This window comes from Papaver somniferum, chromosome 9 (genome assembly GCF_003573695.1).
Source record: "Papaver somniferum cultivar HN1 chromosome 9, ASM357369v1, whole genome shotgun sequence".
NCBI classification, from domain to species: Eukaryota; Viridiplantae; Streptophyta; class Magnoliopsida; order Ranunculales; family Papaveraceae; genus Papaver; species Papaver somniferum.
This window is the reverse complement of record NC_039366.1, coordinates 56,496,926-56,519,383: the sequence shown is the minus strand read 5'-3', so window position 1 is coordinate 56,519,383 and position 22,458 is coordinate 56,496,926. Positions and strand designations below refer to the sequence as shown.

Sequence of the window (22,458 nt, the reverse complement as noted above, 5' to 3'; positions counted from 1 at the left end):
GGGAAGCATTTAAGATCTTTGTAACCATCATAACTTAATACAAAACAATCACTCATTACCCCGTGGACGTAGACAAAAGTCGAACCACATAATCTCTTGCATCTCATGATAACTTAGTAGCATTTACATTATATTGTGTTCTTCGTTACTATTGTGATCTTGAGTATCTTTTACTACTTAGCATTATCAGTTCAACAGAGGCATCAATACTACTTAGCATACGATTCTCTGAGTTGTATACATTACGTAGACTATGGGAAAATTAGTAGTCACATATTCACAGGGCATTATCCGACAACTTGGAAGAATCTACATTGGTTCCTCTGGTAATGCTCGTCAGAAGGTTCTTACAGCTGCTCACTCCTCCGCTATCGGCAGTCACTCAGGAATGCAAGTTTGTTATCAGCGACCTAAGGCTTATTTCCAGTGGGTCTGCTTGAAGAAGGATTTGATCAAATTCGAATGTGCAGTCTGTCAACAGAATAAGGTGGAGCACACTTCACCAGCAGGCCTACTTCAGCCCTTTCCTGTCCCTGATCAATCCTGTAAGCATTTGAGTATGGATTTCATCACTGGCTTTCCAAAGTCAGAGGGCAAGGAGGTAATTTTAGTTGTTGTTGATCGTTTTACTAAGTATAACCACTTTACTGCATTACTCCATCCATACACTGCACAGTCAGTTGCCAAGGTGTTCATAAACTCTATTCTCAAGCTCCATGGAGTTCCATCTATTATAGTGTCTGACAGGGATGCCGTGTTCTTAAGTGGATTTTGGCGTGAGCTATTCAAGGCTGTCGGAACTTCACTGCACCTCAGTACCTTCTATCATCCACAGACGGACGGCCAGACAGAGCGTGTTAATGCCTGCTTAGAGTCCCACTTACGTTGCATGTGCAGTTACAAGCCCGTTAAGTGGGCTTCTTGGCTTTCATTGGCAGAGTGGTGGTTTAATACCACTTACCACACCAGTCTACGCCTCACACCATTTCATGCCTTATACGGGTATGATCCACCCCAGTTCGGTTTACATTCTTCTTCTTCTATTTCCAACTCCACTGTTGAAGATTACATGCATCAGCGCAAGATGCTTGCAGAGGTATTGCAACATAATTTACTTGAAGCTCAACATCGCATTAAGCAACATGCAGACAAACACAAAGTTGAGAGATCATTTTTGGTAGGTGATTGGGTCTATTTACGCCTGCAGCCGTATCAACAGACCTCCATCCAACTGCGTAAGAACCTCAAACTCTCTGCTAAGTTTTTTGGCCTTTATCAAGTACTGGACGTATTGGCCAAGTAGCATATAAACTGCAATTACCTCCTACGTCTCGCATTCACCCTGTTTTTCACGTTTCACAATTAAAGAAGAAGATTGGTCAGGGTATTGTTCCACAGACATGCTTACCTTCCTTGGACAAGCATGGGTTAATGAAGGTTAATCCAGTAGATGTGATTGATTCTCGCGTGATTCTCAAGGGCCGTCAGCAAGTCCCACAGGTGCTTGTGTAATGGTCCCATGCTCCGGAAGGTGATTATTGTTGGGAGGACACTGCTTTTATCAAGGTTAAGTTTTCCAGATTTATCCTTGAGGACAAGGATAAGCTGTAAGGGAGGGGCATTGTCATATACCATGTTAGAGGCACCCCCTATTAGCAAATCGGTGCATTTAGTAGTGTGTGAGTGTGATTGGCACATGTGCCATTTTAAAAACCTAATATGTTGAGAATGCTTTGACTGTTTTTTTTCTTCAGATAATCGAAAATTAGAGTTTGTTGTTCTTCCCTGCCTCTTTGAGATTTATTTTCAATCCTGCAGTGTAGATCATATAGGTTGAACTTTATCATCAGTTCGTAGTGTAGATCACTACAGGCATATTAGTAATTTTGTATTTATTTACTAGCTTAAATTATTCCTGCTACATACAATTACTTTCATAGATGAGGTTGCATATGATTTGAACGACATATTTTCTACATGATCATCAGTCGGGATGATGCGAAAAGTAGGATTGTTACACTTTTTTTGGCTTCTTGGTTATTCTTTAATCCTCGTTGCTTTTATTTTTCTTCTTCCACGTAGCCAAGGCTTATTCACGCATCTCTTTCTTAGTCTTTATGCATTGCTTCTTCTGCGTGACCGAGGCTTGGTCGGACGCCTCTCTCCTCCATTTTTTTCTTTTCGCCTAAAGAAGAGTGGGCTCTTGGTGGTGCATCATCATTCATCTTTTGTTTTATCTTGTGGAGGACTTTTTTTTTTTGTTTGTTTGTTTGTATCAGTAATAAGGGACATTCATATGTTGATTACCATGGCATGGCGAGTATGGTGACAAATCTTTCCTGCATTTTTTTTTTAAATAATCCTCATATTGTCTGAGGATGACTATGCATTGTGGCACATCTATTACCATCTCGTTATTATGGCCTCATCTCACGGGTCATGGGTGTTGGCGTTTCCTACCATTTACGGTGCTCTTACACGTTATGAACCTGAGCAAGAGATCAAGCGCTTAGAAGGTCTTAAGGCTAACACGGTCTCTTTGCTCCAAGAGGTTCGTCATCAAGCTAATGTCTCTTTTCTCATAGAAGAAAAGGTAGAGCGTCGCTATGTCACACGTGAAGCTGACATATCCAAAGTGAGGGAGCATGTAGTCGGTGCATTGGAGACTATGAATTTTATTGAGGAATAAATTGTTACTCGTCGTGCTGAGCTTGTTGCTCTTGGTACTGCATGACCTACTTATTGTGTTATATTAATGTATGCATAGTGTTTTGTAAGCTCATTCTAAGGAGCAATCATGTATCTAGCTAAGTTTAAGCCGTACATAAATAAAATTGTCTTTTAGAGTACATGGTACTCGATGCTCCATAAATGAGCTTTTTAGCTTATTTGCTGCTTTTATCAATCGTGTTGGCACCTCCTTATTTTCTTATATTACCAAATCTCTCTGAAAAAACGGGGGTCTAACAACACCACCCAATATTTTGCTTAGCAATTTGTATGGACTAACTCCGAAATACTATGCTAGAGAATCAACTAGACAGTCAGGCTCAATCTAGATAAAAGTATCTCAAAGAGTTAATATCTCTCTCTTGATTTGAATTTTACTCAAGCTAAAAACAATAGCGAGTCTTTATCAAATACAAGGAATAACTTTGACGGTACCAAAGACCAATGTCCAAGGATCAATCAATATCAATCAACAACCAAAGGTTGGATTTCCAATTGATGATCACGAACGCACAACCTGTATTATTTCAATTATAAAATATAATGCAGAAAAAAAATAACACAGACACCAGAAATTTTGTTAACGAGGAAACCGCAAATGCAGAAAAACCCCGGGACCTAGTCCAGATAGAATACACACTGTATTAAACCGCTACAGACACTAGCCTACTCCAAGCTAACTTCGGACTGGACTATAGTTGAACCCCAATCAGTCTCCCATCGATCCAAGGTACAGTTGTACTCCTACGCCTCTGATCCCAGCAGGATACTACGCACTTGATTCCCTTAGCTGATCTCACCCACAACCAAGAGTTGTTGCAACCCAAAATCACAGACTTGATAATAAACAGATCTGTCTCACACAGAAAAGTCTATCAAAGGATAAATCTGTCTCCCACAAATAAACCCTAGGTTTTGTTCCGTCTTAAGATATAAAATCAAGGTGAACAGGAACCAATTGATAATCCGGTCTTATATTCCCGAAGAACAACCTAGATTAATCAATCACCTCTCTACAATCCTTCCTGACTACACAGGCGGTTTATCGAGGAATCACAAACAGTGAGACGAAGATGTTTGTGACTTCTTTATCTTGTCTATCGGAGAACTCTCACGATCTCAAGCCAATCAAAGATTGTACTCGTACGATAGAAGATGCAAGATCAGATCACACAACTACGATAAAAGTAGTATCGGTCTGGCTTCACAATCCCAATGAAGTCTTTAAGTTGTTAACCTGGTTTTAGAGAAGAAAACCAAAGGTTAAAGGAGAATCGACTCTAGCGAGCGCACTAGTATCACACAGACGTGTGGGGATTAGTTTTGCACAATGCTAGATGTCTCCTTTATATAACCTTCAAATCAGGGTTTTGCCTTAGTTACAAAGCAATCCTTATTCACTGTTAGATGAAAACCTGATTTAGATTCTAGCTAATATTTCTCAACCGTTAGATCGAAAACTAGCTTGTCACACACACTTGAAATATACGTTTACTGGGTTTGTGAAAACCATGCCCAAACATGTACGTGTATGTTGGTCAACATAGTAACCCAAAAGATTAACCATATGAGCATTTCATAATCGACGGTCATGTTCTCGTGGCCATATTCGGGGCTAGCGATTCTGTACGAACCGAAAAAAGAACAACAAAAAAAAACGTCTCACACATGCTTCCCGGATTTTGTGGTCCCCAGTAGGCCACGCCCCTCGGAGTTTAGCAGAGGCTCATATATAATGATGAGTCTGTCCGTTTATTTTGTTATTCTGATTCGTGGCTCTTCACCAACGGAAAAAGCTTATAGAGTGGCCCTACTCCAAACCCGAATGTGTCGCTCAATCCTGACGAAGTTTATTTCCCGCCACTCTTAACTTTCCCACCAGCTAATTCTTTGTTTACTCCCGCCATAGTCATAAAATCTCTAGTCAAAACCTTACAACGCACACTTCTTTAATAGTTTAATGCTGACTCTGCGTTCATGTTCTTATTTCGGTAGAAAACCCCTAATTTCGACATCATTCCTGCCCCGATTTCTCTTCTCCAAAAACAACCCATTGATATCAATCTCCCCTTTCTCTTCAAAACCTAATCGTAACCCTAAAATCAAATATCTCGAAATGTCTGATCCACCAGCACCAAAAAATGCTTTCGCTATGCTCATGGGTAATCGACCTAATGCAAAGAAAAAACCCCAATCTCCTTCTCCATCTCCTTCCAAGAAGGACGCTAAAACCCTAACAGAAGATGCCCTTAAAGTTGAAGCTGTAACCGAAGATGGTCCTCTGGCTAAGAAACCTAAAACCCTAGAAGGGGTAAAAGAAGAGTCAAAGGAGGTCAAGAAGGAAGACAAATCAGTTAATCTGGGTGAAAAGATTGCTTTGTTGAAAAAGAAAGGATTAGATTTTAAGCCAAAATCGGCTGCGTTTTGGAAAGCCGGGGAATCGATTCCGTTTGTGTTTCTTGCTAGGGCATTTGATCTGATATCTAACGAGTCATCAAGAATTGTGATTACAGATATTCTTGGTAATGTTTTTAGAACTGTAATTGCTACTACACCTGGAGATTTGGTTTCTTTTGTTTATCTATCTGCATGTAAAATTTATCCTGCACATGATGGGATTGAGCTTGGAATTGGAGATGCTGCTATTATTAAGTCACTTAGTGAAGCTTATGGAAAGAGTGAGACTCAAATTAAAAAAGAGCTCAAGGTAATCTAATTTTTTGGTTAGGTCTTTCTTATGCAAATGTGCATCCTTAATGATAAACTTGTATACTTGATTGATTGAAACAAGAGAGATTATCGTTGACAATTCCTTGCCATACTTTAGTTGTACTGTTGTAGTATTGTGTATTTCTTGTTTATTACGCTGCTAAGTGATGATGGGTTTTTCTGTACAGAAAGAGGGAGACTTGGGTTTGGTAGCAAAAGCAAGCCGTTCTTCTCAATCTACGATGTTCAAGCCTGCTCCATTAACTGTTGCGAAGGTTTTGGATACATTTCGTATTCTTGCCAAGGTGCTCTTTATTGCTTAATTGTTTATGTGAACTAGAAATCACTTATTTGTAATTTTACGCCTTCGTAATTTAGTAATGCATTGCTTAATGTTATTATCTGCTAAATGTTATACTTTACTTCTAATTAAATAGAGATATTGTCGATATTGCGAATAGTGAATTTAGTTGTTTGGAGAGATAACAGTAATGGTTGTTTAAGAATTTCTTTCTCTACTATCATCTTAGCTTTGCCATACGTTTGATCTATTTTCAGTTTTTATTGAACTTCGTAACAAGTTTTATCGAGTATATGCTTCTCGTTGCTTCTGTTGATTCCTGCATTTCTTCTATATCAGGTTTCGGGGAAGGATAGTCAGGAGAGAAAAAGGAACCATATCAAAGCACTTCTTGTTGCAGCTAGTGATTGTGAACCTCTGTATATAATTCGTCTTCTGCAGGTGATAACTAAGACATGAGATATCCTTAATTTTTCATTTGCTTTCGTTTGCTCCTCCTAAGCTATAGCTACTCTTTTGTTGCAGTCAAAGTTGAGGATTGGTTTGGCAGAGCAGACTGTCTTAGTAGCTTTGGCTCAAGCTGCTGCATATTCTGAAAGACCGTCGGATCCCCCTATTGAAGAAGTTAGTTGATTATACTAACTATTCTTTTACTATGAAATATTATGTTAGTCATTGCCAACTGAAGAAATAGAAATAACGAAGAAATCTATTAAGTTATAATTCTGTGTACTATGCATTTCAGGCTGTAAAGGTTATAAAGCAAGTCTATTCCGTGCACCCTAAATATGATACCATTGTCAGTGCTCTTCTCAGTGATGGTGTGTTGAAGCTCCCCGATACATGTACTTTTGTACCAGGTGTTCCTATTGGTCCTATGTTAGCCAAACCCACAAAGGGGGTGTCAGAGATTCTCGACAAATTCCAGAACAGGGATTTCACCTGTGAGTACAAGTATGATGGGGAACGTGCTCAGGTATCTTAACTTCCAAAATCACCTCTGGTACGTGTTTTAAATGTCATCTGTTTTATGCGACTTCTCTTGTTAACTTACAGATACACTACCTCGAAGATGGTTCAGTTGAGATATATAGTCGAAATGCTGAAAGAAATACTGGAAAGTTTCCTGATGTTATTCAATCAGTGCAAAGGTAATGGTGTATCATGGCAGATAGTTAAGTTGTTCGTGCTCCATACATGTTGTATATTATAAGACAGTCAGACACTTAACCTTGAAATCTAGAAGAAAGAATGTGCTCGAGAGTGACAAGAGATAATTGTTGTGTATACCCAGTCAGCTTATCTTGTTATGTAGAGATACCCAAGATCGATATCGGAATGAATGCTATTTGATCACCGCTGCACAAAAATATATAGCTTCTGGGTAGTTTCAGTCGCTGATTTGTACTGACACAAATACAATGTGCTTAAAACAGAAGATTTAGGACTTCTGGAACACTGAGTATTTACGTACATGTGCAACTAGGATTTTTTTAAAACAGAAGATTCCCACAGGTTAGCAATAATAACTTATAACTGGATAGATTAATGTCTGATATTGATTTTGCTTTTGTTTCATACAGTGGCCATATCTATAATCTTGAGTCCAAACCAACTATTAGTGCTCTTCCTCTTTAAAATAAATCGGTGTTTGGATCTTGTTCTCTGGTGAATTGCTTATCTGGTTTATATGTTTTTGGGGTGTGCGTGACTTAGTCTCTGTTATTAAAATAATAAATCTTATGTTGCCTATTGTAAATCTTCTGTGGGTTCTTCTTACCAAGAAACAACTGTAATGGTTGCTGTGATCATCCTTCGCTAAAACAAATTCTGTACTTTTGACTTGTAAAAGAAAGCCCAATATAATGCCTAGTCTGTATTATGAGATTGTAGGTTCAAGAAGCCTTCAGTAAGCTCATTTGTTCTGGATTGTGAAGTTGTGGCATTTGACCGCAAAAACAGTAAAATTTTGTCTTTCCAGGTACCATTTGATGTACACTACTTTACCAGATTTCCAGACTTTAGATTCATTTTGAGTTACACTTACGTAGGTTGTTTTACTAGACAAGTGTAAATCAGTTCTTTTTATTGGAGAAGCTGAGTTTTCTCCTAGTCCTAGGTTATGTGAGTTGTCAGTTTTCTAATTTCCTAGTACTGATTTTGGTCTACTGTTTATTTCTGAATTCCCCAATTTAACTTCTGTCAGAAACTGAGTAACCGCGCTCGTAAAGATGTTTCCATCGATGACATAACAGTTCAAGTTTGCATCTTTGCTTTTGATATATTGTATCTCAATGGTGAACAACTTCTCCAAGAGCAATTAAATGTCCGTAGAAAGGTATGATTCTTGTGGTGCGTTTTTTTGAAATTAGGTGTTGAGGTCAAAAACTAACACACGGCATATATACTTTTGGAATTTCTGTTCCACCATTTCCATCAGAATCTTTCCTTATACTCTTGGGCAGCTGAAGCTAACATCATTTCATGTGTTACCACAGCATCTTTATGACTCATTTGTGGAAGTACCAGGAGAATTTAAGTTTGCGACAGAAGTAACATCAAACGATCTTGAAGCAATACAGACTTTTCTTGATACTGCAATTGTGGACAGGTATTATAACGGCTAGTCAATCTATTCTAGTGGTGATGTGTCGGTGTCACTAAATAGTAAATAACTATGGTTCTCTTCAAACATATCTGTTGAGCTTCTCTCTTTCTTTTCTTTATTTAAATTTCTTTGTAAGTAGAGGTTTGTTACTCACAAAACCCCAATAACTAGGCGTGGAGAAAGAAGTCCCCCACCCAGATGCAAGTGGGATTCGTACCCCACGCCCCTTGGTAGAACTACCAAGTGTCTGACCAACTAATGGACACTTGCTGAAAGGCAAAACATCTTGTCGAGCTCATTAGCCAAAAAACTTGTGTATTTCCCTTGGTAGTCTATAAAGCTAATGCGCAAGTTTGCATCTCGTTTCACGAGAAGAAAGAGGTGCTCATAATGTTGTTTGCATCATCTTATCAATTATGCAGGTTCCCTTTTTATTTTACTCGCAGTTACTATTTAAACAGCTGTTGTTACAGTTGATTAATTTGGTTAAAAATGCAGTTGCGAAGGTTTGATTGTCAAAACATTAAGTACAGAAGCTACTTATGAGCCTGCGAAGAGGTCAAACAACTGGTTGAAACTGAAGAAGGATTATATGGACAAGTAGGGCTCCAAGTTTTTCATTTTTCTCTTCTTCTCCTTGTTCAATTTTTTTTTCCTGTTCTCTTAATTCTTTAATTGTAACTTTATGTACAGCATCGGAGACTCCCTAGATTTGGTTCCTATAGGGGCATACCATGGCAGAGGAAAACGTACTGGTAAGTGCAAAAAGAAGTGTTCTTTGGATGAGCATAGTGTGCACCTGTTTTTAGGTGCAACTGTCAGGTTGACTGGCTAGGTGAAATGAAACACTTACATTGAGGTTGCAAATTTTTTTGGATCATCTGTAGGTGGTTATGGAGGCTTTCTTCTTGCTTGTTATGATGATGAGAAAGAGGAATTCCAATGCATATGCAAGATAGGTAATGAATTTGATGCTTCTTCCGAGAATAATATATAAGATTGTTTATATAGTATGGCTAGTCGCCCACATTCTTTAGTCTGTAGCAAACAAACCTAATTCTTGACATGTATTTGTCTGATGATTTAGGCACCGGATTTTCTGAAAAAATGCTCGAAGAGCGTTCTTCCAGTCTTGAAAGTCAAGTGATTCCTCAACCAAAGGTATGCTTTCCATTTCTCTTGGTGGAAACCTCGATAAAGATTTTTTTTTTTCTCGACACGTTTGAATCAGATCTGAGCTCAAGGGTCTCTGAGATAGACTCAGATGATTAAGCAAAAACGAACACGCTCCTAGTTTTCTGCATCTGGTTTTTATAATTTCAACCTTTGTGTTTGGTCACTTTCAGTCATACTACCGCTTTACAGATGCAACTAATCCAGATGTATGGTTTGAACCAACTGAGGTAATTACTCACCCGTCTTTTGCCTTCGGTAATATATTTGATTATTTACTATGTGGCTTAAAGATGTAGTTACTATATCCACTCAATTACTATCTCAGCGTTAAATTCTCATTGCTTTCTTGTCCAGTGGTAATAAACTACTTCACTAACTAGGTTCTGCTTACAAGCAGCAGAAACATTGTAGTAATGTTGTCAATAATAATTGTAAAAAGTTTCCTTTTTCTGCTGCGTCCTCTTATTTAATTATTTCTCTCATTCAGGTGTGGGAGGTTAAAGCTGCAGATTTGAGTATTAGTCCTGTTTATCTTGCTGCAGCTGGTGCTGTGGATGCAGTCAAGGTTAAATGTTTTTGAGTGTTTTCTTTTGTTGGCTTTCATCCAAATCTAATATTCTCTTCGAGTCTTCCATTCTTATACTAAATCCTCCAATTTATATCCATGTCTTATTTTGCAAAAAGGGCATTTCTCTGCGATTTCCACGCCTGCTTCGTGTACGAGAAGACAAGAAGCCAGAGGAAGCTACAACGTCTGATCAGGTGAAGCAATATAAACGATAATTTCATAGAAAAATGTAAATGAGTTGGTTTCACTTCTGATTATCTAAATGTGTGTTAATGATGCTCCAAACTCATTTCAGGTTGCTGATATGTATCGTGCTCAAAAGATTAACCATGGAAACAACCAAGATGAAGAGGATGATAACTGAATCACTAAAACTCGTAACCTTCGAAAGTTTGAGATCGGTAATCATCACTAAAAGCATATTAGTGGAATCGTCCAGGGAATATCTTAGCAAAGCAGTTCACAATTCTCTGATTGTAATGTCCAGGGCTTCTTAGGGACAACTGAGGAGGTACTTACATGTGAGTCAACCTTATACGTTATACTGGGGCATTGGTTTTCAAATGGACGTTAAATGATATGTTTGTTCTTTTTATTTCTGCCCGTTAAATTTGCCATAGCATTGTGCTTGCTATTAGTAAGTTTCCATTTTTTTATCGGTATCAACTGAATCAACGCCATATTCATGGAATCTCCCTCCCGACATACTTAGGAATGAAATCCACTACCCTTAATCTGTCTATGCGGATTTGTAAAGTAAGTTCATATCAACTCCTTGGCAGAACAGGAAAGTAGGGTTACAACATTGCACTGCATAGATATTATAGTAGAATTTAGCTATTTCTCTCCTGCAGTCATTCCTTGTTCTGGTATCCAAGGTAGTTGCCCTGTCTCTGGTCGAACTGTTGAAACCAAGAAGAACATTTCCAGTATCAGTAGAAAGCCATCTATTCCATTCTGGTGATGATTTACTACTAGTTGTTGCCTGCTGCTGAAACAAAACAAGCAGCAATTCTAGTTAGTAGTTAGGAATTTCTTATTATTTATTTGTTATAAATAATCTAATCAAGATAACATTTTGAACAGTGAAAAGCGGCAGAACAAAGAGCAGAAGCAATGAACCCAAAGGACCAAAGATACCTAAACAATTTGCAGACTTGACTAAAAAGTAAATGGAGATATCATCCGATATTCATCATGCTAAATTTTCTATGAATCAATGCATGTTACGAAAGAGCCAATTTGGCAATGAGGACAATGCATAACAGCCAAATTTGTCCAGAGAAGGTTAAAACACATTAGATGAACTTTTTGCTCATGGCCGGCACTGTTTATATTTCAGTTGGGCAAGCTCTTGAGTATAATCCTAGGTCATGGTTTCTACTTCGTCTTCCATAGCCTTTAGGCAGAAAACAACGTCAAACGAAGGTATCCGGGTTAACATCAGTATGATGATACAACAACAGTAGTAGCCCTACTGATGGATTTTAGAATTAGATTTTTGGACCCACATGTCATGTCAAAGAGGATTCTGGTTGTTGGCAAACCCACTGCCATGCCATCCTAACAACTCCAAATCCATGAATATATAAATTTTCATTCATAATAGTAATATATTGTGTATTACAAATACAATCAAGGCCACTGCAGAAATTTCAATACCCATCCGCAATTGACCATGAAAGACTAAAACTAGAAGTAAATGGAGATAAAAGCTAATAATGCTCACCCAATACAAGCTAACAGCCTAAAAGAAATCTCTGCCCCTCTTTCTAAAATGAAGTTAAGAGTTACTTATGACCCTCAATACCTAAGACAATCTGCTATACACGGTGCCAAATAGACACGATATCCATGATCCATTTCATCATGCTAAATTTTCTACTGAGATAAGGTCTTCACATATATAGACCATCCTACATATACAGTGCAAATAGTGAAAGTCAATTGAGTAGAACCCTTTGGTACTTGTGGGAATTGATAGAAGAATCAGAACCTTCACAGAACATTAAACTTCTTTTCCTCTTGTTGAGTGTTCCACAACTTTGATTGTTAATGCCAAGTTCCGGTTGTGGTTGTGAGAACGAAGGAACGGCTACTCCAACTAGTGGTATCTCAATAAGTGGTGGTGGTGGGTGTCTCCACTGTGGAAGTGGCCCAGCCAGGAGTAGTGTCTGAAGCAACGGCCCTGCTTTCATTACTGCTTGTAAAAACTTGCCTTTCTCTGGCAATGGCTTTTCTGGCGTTAACTGTATATTGGGTAATGGAATGGTATCCATCATCATCACTACCGGAGACGATACAATACTTTCCTCGCAATCCGATGAGGAAATTCCAGTGCTAGAGTCTCCTCCTCTTTTTGGTTCATCTTCAATGCTTGAGATGCCGGTGACATAATTAGCAGCTTGTTGCTGTTGTTGGAGCAAGAGTTTGTCAATTAGAAGACTCTGACATTTTTCTTCTGCTTCATCTCTCTCTTTGATGGTTCTGTTTAAAAGATCTTTGAGATGGTTTACTTGTTCCTCTCTTCTAATAATCTCTTCTTGAGCTGCTAATCTTGTTGATTCCAGCTCCAAAGTTGTAAACAACAGAGAGTGCCTCAATTCTTCCATATTCTGCAAAATTCAAACAAACCCCATTAAGTAAAAGCTCTCTAACAACAACTCCAAACAAAGAACAAACCAAAAAAAACTAAACTAAACAAGACAATGTAATGTGATGTGCTTTAAGGGGAGATCATGTTTTACCTTTCCCTGGTAATAATAGTTATGAGTCCAATTGATAGAGTTTCTTGAATTGTCCATTTTCTTGTGTTAAAAACAAACTTATGAGCCTGTGACTTGAGACTAGAAAGAGAGATGGAGAGATTTGATGTGTAAATGGGTGAATGGATGGAGAGGTAATAAAGTGACAACCATCTTCACTTCTTATAACAACTTCTTGATGCACAACACTATTTTCTTTTCTGAGTGTGACCCCAATATTTGATATGACCATTTAAATATATTTTCTTAATAGAAATGGATTACAGGTAATGTTTAGGAATTTAAATTGGAATTATTGATAGGTTAATGAGCTTAAAAATGTCAATCAAAATCAAAAAAATATGTTAATGCACATGGGTTTGTAGAGAAAAATAAAAACCCTGTCAATATCACTCCTCTTTTTATGTCTCTCTTTTCCTTATCTCCTCCTAACCTAAACTTTGTATTCTTCTTCTTCTATTTTTTGCATATAGTAAACCCCAAATCCATAACTATTCAAAAACACTGCTTACGGAGAGTGAGAGGAAATACAAAATACTGTTATGTGCATGTCCATGATCTTTGTACACTATGTACGTAGACCTAAAGATATTGTCTGTCCAAAATTCTCTTCTGGTGTTACCAATTGCCATGTGTCCTTGCCCCATGGATTACTGAGAATCTAAGATCACCATAACACCACATTTTTTGGTGGTCAGTTTTGTCGCAACCTTTTTAGTCAAAAATGTAGGTGCGATTTGGAGGAATTAATTTTTTTGGATCAAGAATGTTTGCCAAAGATGTCCATTTTCATTGCCTTTGTGTGTACTTGTGAACTAGAAAAGTGTTAGCGTTTCTTCTTCTGGTGCCACTGCCTCCTCCTCTTTAGGCTTAAAAAGAAGAAAAACAAGTGATGATTACAATGAGGCCCCAACAATGCCATGCGAACAAACGGTTAAAACGAGAATAATATAATTGCGACCGGTAGAAAAATGAGTACTACTTTGGGGTCAATGGAAATTGAAAAGGAGGTACTTTGATAGACAGGGGCCTCAAAGACTCCAAACTCGCATCATATCCTTTCAAGACTTAGAAGAAATGAAGGGTAGTTTTGAGTTTAGAAGAAATTATCTTTTTCGGTTATAAAATTATATGTAATGGATTTTTATCTTTAGAAAGTAAAAAGTGAAAAAGAGCAATGGGAAATTTAGACAAAAGAGGACGAGAAAAGATGAACAAAATAATAGCGTGGGAAGATAGTTAAATAATTCTTTCCACCAAAGTAGGGTTGGCGCCACGACCCCGCGGCTTTATGTCTCATCCGAGAACGGCCTTTTGCTTTTTCCCTCCCTTCCCGCCTACGTGCATTATGTTTAGCACCACAGCAGCTGAATAGCTCTATAGTGCCACTACGAGTCTGGTTTTGTGCACGCATTACTTAACTCTGATTAGTTCTGCTGCCAGAAATGCTAAAAATCTAGTTTACTTTTTTTTTTTTTTTTTTTTTGTAGAACCCGCATTCTGGGATGGTCTCACACGTTGGAAGATATTTTGAGTTAAATAATGCCAGACCCATGATAAGGGATGTCTAAAAAAATTAAAAAGATAAAATTATCTTTCTAAAACCTGGATAGTTTTCGTGAGCATAAACCATGTGGACTCTCTCTACTTTACCAAATAAATTTTCACTGATCATCCGATATCCATTTTTGCTTTGAAAAATGCACCATTAGTTTTGCTTTAAATGGAATTAATATTCTAAATGGAATTAATCCACAAGATGCAACAAAGCATAGTAGGCTTTTACTAAAAAAAATGAAAAGTTAAAGCCGGCATGGTCTTCATCATCAAGACCATGCCGATTGTTTTTTCTTTTCTCACATGTTTAAATTTTCACCAGTAGGCATGGTCTTAAATTTGTGACCATGTCGGTCGTCCAAATCTGCATGGATGCTGGATGAAGACCATGCCGATTCTTAACTTGTCTCTTTTATTTTCACCAAAAAACTAACACAATTCGGAATCAGTAACCCTAATCTACATGTTTATCTCACTAATCTAATGAGTATATAATCTAACAACTAACATAAATGATTAGCAACTAATTAAATAAGGGAAATTTAGCCATTACTACAAATCTAAAGATAAGGGGTTCTTCATGTTACTTCATGATATCTCTATTTTTTTTTATTTAGTATCGCCCAATTTGTAAAGGTATCCCCGAATGTAAATTCTTTTTTTATAACTATCAAAATTAAATCAAAAATTCAAATTACCAATATCACATTCATAACCATAAAATTTCTAAAATCAATTGGATAACCATAAATTTTTCTTTAAACTTCTAAATCACTCTCTTTTTCTCTCTTAACAACATGTCTTCCGGAAGCATTTTTTGTAAAAACTGAGGCTTTATGAACTACCTTGCATAAGTTATATTTGGAACTGGTGATGACCTATCCAGGGGTTCGAACACAGGGACGAAACTAAGATTTGAGGAACAGGTGGGAAAATTACCAATGGACGCATGTTTGAGGCGGTGCGAAAGGGTTAAAATGGCCAAAATAGGTTACAATAGCTCAAATTCGGTTTGGAAGCTCACATTTGAGGGGGGGGGGGGGGGGTGTGTGCAACTGCACACTCACCTTTCAATGTTCCTCCTATTAGAGCATTGCTCGGTCGAACTCGCAAGCGTTGATATCTCAAACTTGTTTGTCAAGTTTAGTTGCCAAAACTATAAGTCTTGATTTCTAGTCTACTTATAGCTAAGTCTCGGATTAGGATAGTAACTGTAGTTGAGCTTTAGACTTCACGGCGTTCATCGAATGAAGACGAAGAACTACTCAAGGGAACTTGTGAAACTTCATCAACAAAAGGTATGCGGAGACTTGAACTCATCTATCATTCAAAAGTCTATCTACTTTATCTCCTATTTGAGACAAAAGTCGTATTGCTATATAGACTTCAATTATACACATTTGATATTTCGAGCCGAGTTTATCTCGCTTATCTATTTCTCGAAATATGTGTTGGTAAGCTTTCGCTTTAACCAAGTTCATCTTTTATTCTTGACAAAAGTCAAAAGATGATCATGTGAAAGTCGCATTGTAACATCTTACATGATTTGTGTGAGACAATCATTTGATGTAGACTCGAATATTTCGTATTGATTATTCGATCACTTGAAAATTGCTTTGAAGCTAATAGTTTGTGTGAGACAGCTATTGTCGCCTTCCAAGAATGTTTCAATGATTGAAATGCGGGTTTAGAACATGTAACCATGATTAAATATAAACATAATGTGTATTCACATTTGTGTAAAGTACAAAACCGGGAACCATGGTATGCGTACCCGTACACGTACGGGTTGGTTATTGGAAGTCCGAGAACTAAGTATGCATGCCCGAACGCATACTGGCGGAAGTTCAAGTTCCGTGAATTTCTGTTGGAGGTTGGAAGTGTAGTATGGTATGTGTACCCGTACGCGTACTGGCGTAACCAAGCTCAGTTCGGCTACTTTGGGATGCGTAGCCGTTTGCATACTTAATTAGGTTATGTTCTAAAATCGGTTTGTTCATGAACTAATACATTTATATACTAAGGAATGCAATCTTTTGCAAACCGTGGCTATACTGTTCATGAAATGATTTGAGTGAATCAAAATCGATTTTGCTTCAATCGTGTCTTGTATACTTCTATGAGAATATAAACAATTGAAAAACTCTCTAACTAGTTTCATTTGAGTCATTTGAACTAGTTGTATTGTTGAACCAACTAAGTGTACACATTTAGGTAGGGTCACTTTTATCTAAATGATGGTACATTTCATTTGTGTATAACAAGCTAAGTTCGATCTAACGGTTGAAATATATTAGATTGAATCTAATCAGGTTTTTCATCTAACGGTGAATATTGAATGCTTTGTTACCAAGGTAACATTGATTGCAAACCCTGATTTGGAGACTATATAAAGGAGAACTCTAGCAACTGGGAAACCTAATCCCCCAACCTCATGTGTGATACTAGTTGCGACTAGAGTCGATTCTCCTTTAAACTTAGTTTTTTTCACGAAACCATGTAGGTTAACGAGTTGAAGACTTCATTGGGATTGTGAAGCCAGACCCAACTATTTTCTCTGTAGTTGCGTGATCTGATCTTTTTGTTTATATCGTGATTGAGTACAATCATAAGATTGGCTTGAGATTTATATCTCCGGTAGGAAAGATAGAAAAGTGGTCACAAACACCTTCATCTCATCGTTTGTGATTCCACAATATCTTGTTTCGTTAATTGATTAAGATTATTGTGAGGTGATTGATAATTCTAGGCTGTTCTTTGGGAATATAAGTCCGGGTTATCGATTGGTTCATGTTCACCTTGATTTATCAACAGACAGAACAGAAACTCGTAGGTATATTTGTGGGAGACAGATTTATCTATTCAATAGATTTTTCTGTGTGATATATATTTGTTTATCAAGTCTTCGACTTTGGATCGTAACAACTATTAGTTGTGGGTGAGATCAGCTAAGGGAATCAAGTGCGCAGAATCCGGCGTGGTTCAAGAGGCGTAAGGAACGCAATTGTACCTTGATCAGTGTGAAATTGGTTAGGGCTCAACTACATTCCAGTCCGAAGTTAACTAGTAGTAGGCTAGTGTCTGTAGCGGCTTAATACAGTGTGGTGTTCAAATCTGGACTAGGTCCCGAGGTTTTTCTGCATTTGCAGTTTCCTCGTTGACAATTTTTTTGGTGTTTGTGTTATTTCTTTTCCGCATTATACTTGTTTATATAATTGAAATATCACAGGTTGTGCGTATGTTCAATCAATTAGATAATCCAACCTTTGGTTGTTGATATAATTGATTGACACATGGATATTTGTTTTTGATACCGTCGAAGTTATTTCTTATATTCAATCAGGCTCGCAAATTCCTATTTGTTTGATTGCGAATTGAATTGAGAAATTGAGATATAACTCTTTGATATACTTTTCTTAAGATTGAGTCTGACTGTCTAGTTGATTCTCTTGAAAGTATATTGGAGTTAGTCCATACAGATTGTTAAGCGAAATATTGGGTGTGGTTGTTAGACCCCCGCTTTTTCACCTCCCCCCTGTTCGAACATGTGATTGTCAAGGGTGATCTTTACTCGTTAAGTAAAGCCACCAAAGATTTTCTTTGTGAAACATGACTAAAGGTCGAATAGTAATTTGAGTTTGTTTTCAGGAATTTGTTTTAGAAAATTTCCTAAAACTAACATAGCATCAAGAGAAAAAAGGCTTCTCTTGTTTATAGACCATGCCTTTGTTAACCATAATGCATTTGACTTTGGCCGATAGATATTGACTGTAACCTTAAGTTGATCTTTTTCAATTCATTTTTCATAGCCAAAACTAGGTAAGTAAGTTATTGACTTTGAGTATGCGAGACAGTGAAACGGGAAATCAGTGACTCAATAACCCAATAAATCCAAATTTTGGCACAGATTTAGGATGTGAGGCTTGAGAGTCAATACATGATAGAACAATATATCCAAATTTGATCTTTTACTAATGCGTGATTCAGATAACTAAGATATAGAGAAACAAAAGCGGGTCTTTTCGTTTAGGTTTTTTGATCAATGAAAATTGGGTGTTATAATCTCGATATTTTCATCAGTGCAACCTCTTTCCCTGGTCGTAATAGATGGAATCATAACTTTAGATTCATCTTCCAGTTTTAGGGCGTAAGTTGCTAAGTATGCAAAGCTCAAACTCAACATGTATGACCCCACTTAAAAACTATTGTTATCTAACATTGTATGACGGGTACCGCTGTGGTTATCAAGCAGTAGCTTCTCAGTAGGTCACCCATCCCTGGAGTGTTCCCACCCGAGCACGCTTAATAATGACGTTCTTTTCAATTCTAAAGCCAACTGTCTTGAAAAGGTCTCAGTGATAGTTTAAGGTATATCATTAGGTATACACCATTTATCCAACCACTGCTGAATATTGGGTGTTATAAGTTCACCTCATTATATTATTGTCATCCTTGGCTCCTGAATATATAAGGTCTTACAATCTCACTCCCTATATTGGAGCCTGCCTGACTCAGGAATATACAAGCCCAAATCTACAACATTCCCTGCCCCTTATGAGACAAATATCCGACATAAATCTTCACATAGATTTTCACGGAGCTGGGTTTTTCACAGAGATGGAACATTCTTTACAAAGCTAGCATCCTCACGACGCCAGCACCTTCTGATATCATCTCTGTCATTTTTATGTTTATCGTTGCTACTCGTACTATTACCTTTGCACTCCACAAACTCGGAAAGTTATACACTAACGATGAGTAATTGGGCAACTCATCCTCACGATAAGTGTTCATATATGTATCTGATACAACATATTAAAGGATGTGTCAATCAGATAATAAAGTATGACTCTTTTTGCATATGATTACTTTGTTTTTAGGACTTAAAGGTTGAGTTCAAACATCAAAATCTAACATTTTATAAAGTTTTTATGGGTTCTGAAGTGAATGCGTTTACAAAGAAGGGTTTCTAGAAAGGATTTAAGAGACCTAACTTTGTGGAGGCCTCATAGACTCATAGGCTCTCATATTCTCAGAGACATCATTATCTCAGGTTCTACGTCATCTCCTAAGAGAGTTCATCGCATTCGAAGACGCCGTCAACCTTGTGTCACCATTTATCCGATGTTTTGACAATCGCCATAACTTCTGATCTAATGCAAGGCCTCGAGAGTTGGTGAATGATTTTTCCTCCCCTAATCTAATTTGTAGAAATGCAAATAAGACATATATAGGGAAGGGACGTTGGTTGAGAAGAAAATGCAAGTTTGCCTTGCATTTCCTACGGGAAGCGAATGCCGCGACGCTTTGGCATGCATTTATGCGTTCCAAATGCGATTTATCGAATTTATTGGCATCACTGGCTTACAACCACGTGAGTAAGGCCAATGCCGGAGACCCATATTGCATCATCTGTCACGATGAAGCTTCATTTGAAACGATGAAGCTTCATTTGGGCATGGCCATCCTATTGCTTAGTGCTTTTGTTGATACGAGATCATACCAGAATTGATATGTCCAAATATAAAACAAGAGAACGGGAGTCCACCGCCAACCCCATCCATAACGTTGATCTACCATCAGTTTTTCCTGTTGGATTTCGATGTTTCTAACTTTGTTGTTGCTAGCCATGAATCAAGTCATCATCTCTACGTGTTTCAGATCTTATCTACTATTACTTTATTGACGTCATCATTAGGACTTGGCGCTGCATCCTCAAACCCTAAGCATCAACATCTACTACTTGCACACAAAAGAGTATAACGCGTCTAAATCCCAAGTCCACGTCAAGGACATTTCCTGGTGGAGACAAAGTTAAGTGACTATCTCTCTATTCTCAAATTCAATTTTGAAAACTTTTCGTCTTACTGTCACCATCTAATGCTTACTACGAAAATTATTGTTCCGCACTAAGAAGGGAGGAATCATAAATTCGCTCATGTCTTATTAAAAATATACAAAGACTATGCTTATAGGCTTTATCAATGGAAATGAGAGATCTGTACTGATCTCTATAGCTTTTATGTGGATATGTATGTGATAAGGATTCACTCGGATGAACTCTCAGTATTTTGTATATATTTAATATATTTATCAATACTTATATTGTGCTCACCTCTATATCAAATCTCAATTGATTAGAGAACTCCTTAATGGATTGAGCACTAGCGTAGAGCAACATTGTCCTCAGAAAGCAACTGGTGTATGTTGCAACTCCTCCTCGGATATTCTCTAACTATACAAAATATTCAGAACATACTCTTCCTTAATATTGTTCTTGAATAAATATGCTGCTAGATCGATATCCACTAGTATAAAGCAATACTGAACTTGTCTCAAGTCGTATACCTTCCACGAATGAATTCCTTGAACTTGTCCATATCCATATTGATGTTCAAATTCTAATTTGAACAATATCAATTTACTATTGTGTTCACGACGGAAAGTGGCATCCAATTACAAAAGAAGAGTGTATGTTTATCATCGGAAAGCTAGGAGAGACTAGCGTAAGCTTTCCATGACGCTGGCTTATTGCTAATGAATAATTATTCCCGACGCCGGGAAAGTATGAACGCCAGACTTCCCACATGGTAGCGCTTGACCTTTCGTGGCGATGGATTATTCCCAGTGCCAAACCATATTGCCACACTCAACTACGACATTATATTATCGCGCTAGCACCCTATTTTTCTAGTGTCATTATTAACATTTTTACCTAGTGTTGGCCTCATGCTAGTGATCACTTGATATTCTCCATTCTTGGTGCAATGCAAATTCTTCATTACTCATGCGTGTCCCAAGTCTGAGCAAAATCCTTGATACCCTGAGTCACATATGTTTTTACGGATTAGCCTCTTAGCCGAGATCATCTAAAATACCACCATTGATGATTCATGTTCTCACTCAGTATCATCTTGCTCAGACGTACACGACATCATCATCAGAGCTCAACGCTTAAGTCATGACAATACATTTTACTCTTAGACTTGTTAAAATGTAAGTAATTTATAAACTTATATTTATGATTATGATCATAATCAGACTTGACACTAATCAGTCTATTCAGAGATGAATATCTAGTCTCAGCATGTTGTAACTATGACTTAGCCAAAATAAATGGTAGTCCATGACTCCACTATCTTCTACGAGATATCAAATATGTCATATGTGGGGACTTTCATTGGGGTATTGGTATGGTTGTTCACAACAACCATGCGGTGTGGCAATACCTTATGACGAGAAAGTAACAAGTACGTTAATGGTTAAGGGAGATTATAAGAATGAACGAGTAGTGGTTATATGTAACTGATGGTTTTCCCAGGGATAAAGGACATGACTTCATTATCAATTACCTCCACGATCTCAACTTCTTCACAACTTTCATTATCTACGCGGAATCATTGTATGTTCAACAACTATAAATAGATAGCTTCATCTATTTCAGGGATGATCGATCAGAACAAACTTTCATTAACAAGTCTAGCCTTTACATAATAGTTCAACAACTTACACTGCATAACACATCACACTGTGATTTCTCTACTCTATCTGCTTCATTCCCCTAAGATCAACCCATCTTCTCTCCTTTGTGATCAAAAAAATACATGAACAATCATTTCTTGGTTTAGGCTCGTCTTCTACGATTTTGATTGCTTGAACCTAAAAAGTACTTTTATAGTAAATTATTTTTCACCTAAAAAAACAACAAGAAACGACTTTGGCTTCTTAATTAAACACTTGAATGGGCACACCAATGCATATGATTTCAGCCAAGCATTCGATCTAATAACATCTAAATTTGACAACGAACTTGACATACAAATGCATGGAGGTTCAACCAAGCATTCACTCTAACATATCCAATTGCTTTGTTAAAGATTTTGCTGGTTTATGTTTACTTTGTTCCATGTAAACTGTGAAAATGAGAGGGTACCGTGTACACCACCAACCTTTTCGTTCGGAAACCTGTATGGACAAAACCTAATATAATTGCAAGTAGACCAACTTAATGATCCTTCAAAAATATGTATATAGAGTTTATATC

At 37.5% G+C, this 22,458-nt stretch overlaps 2 protein-coding genes across 2 annotated transcripts; one reads left to right on the top strand and one right to left on the bottom strand.

Moving 5' to 3' along the window:
• The first annotated feature begins 4,540 nt into the window (after window positions 1-4,540).
• Window positions 4,541-10,726, top strand: LOC113313363 (DNA ligase 1-like). Its single transcript, XM_026562125.1, has 17 exons — window positions 4,541-5,437; window positions 5,628-5,744; window positions 6,080-6,181; window positions 6,266-6,364; window positions 6,486-6,716; window positions 6,797-6,891; window positions 7,634-7,721; window positions 7,947-8,078; window positions 8,239-8,351; window positions 8,847-8,948; window positions 9,042-9,103; window positions 9,236-9,307; window positions 9,436-9,509; window positions 9,695-9,751; window positions 10,012-10,089; window positions 10,209-10,286; window positions 10,388-10,726. The coding sequence occupies exons 1-17, from the start codon at window positions 4,691-4,693 to the stop codon at window positions 10,454-10,456; spliced, it is 2,316 nt and encodes a 771-aa protein (XP_026417910.1). The 5' UTR covers window positions 4,541-4,690; the 3' UTR covers window positions 10,457-10,726.
• A 937-nt stretch (window positions 10,727-11,663) lies between these two features.
• On the bottom strand, window positions 11,664-12,990 carry LOC113309415. Its single transcript, XM_026557847.1, has 2 exons — window positions 12,840-12,990; window positions 11,664-12,707 (listed from the first exon to the last, which is right to left on the bottom strand). Exons 1-2 carry the CDS (start codon window positions 12,894-12,896, stop codon window positions 12,036-12,038), a joined length of 729 nt encoding a protein of 242 aa, XP_026413632.1. The 5' UTR covers window positions 12,897-12,990; the 3' UTR covers window positions 11,664-12,035.
• Window positions 12,991-22,458: the final 9,468 nt, after the last annotated feature.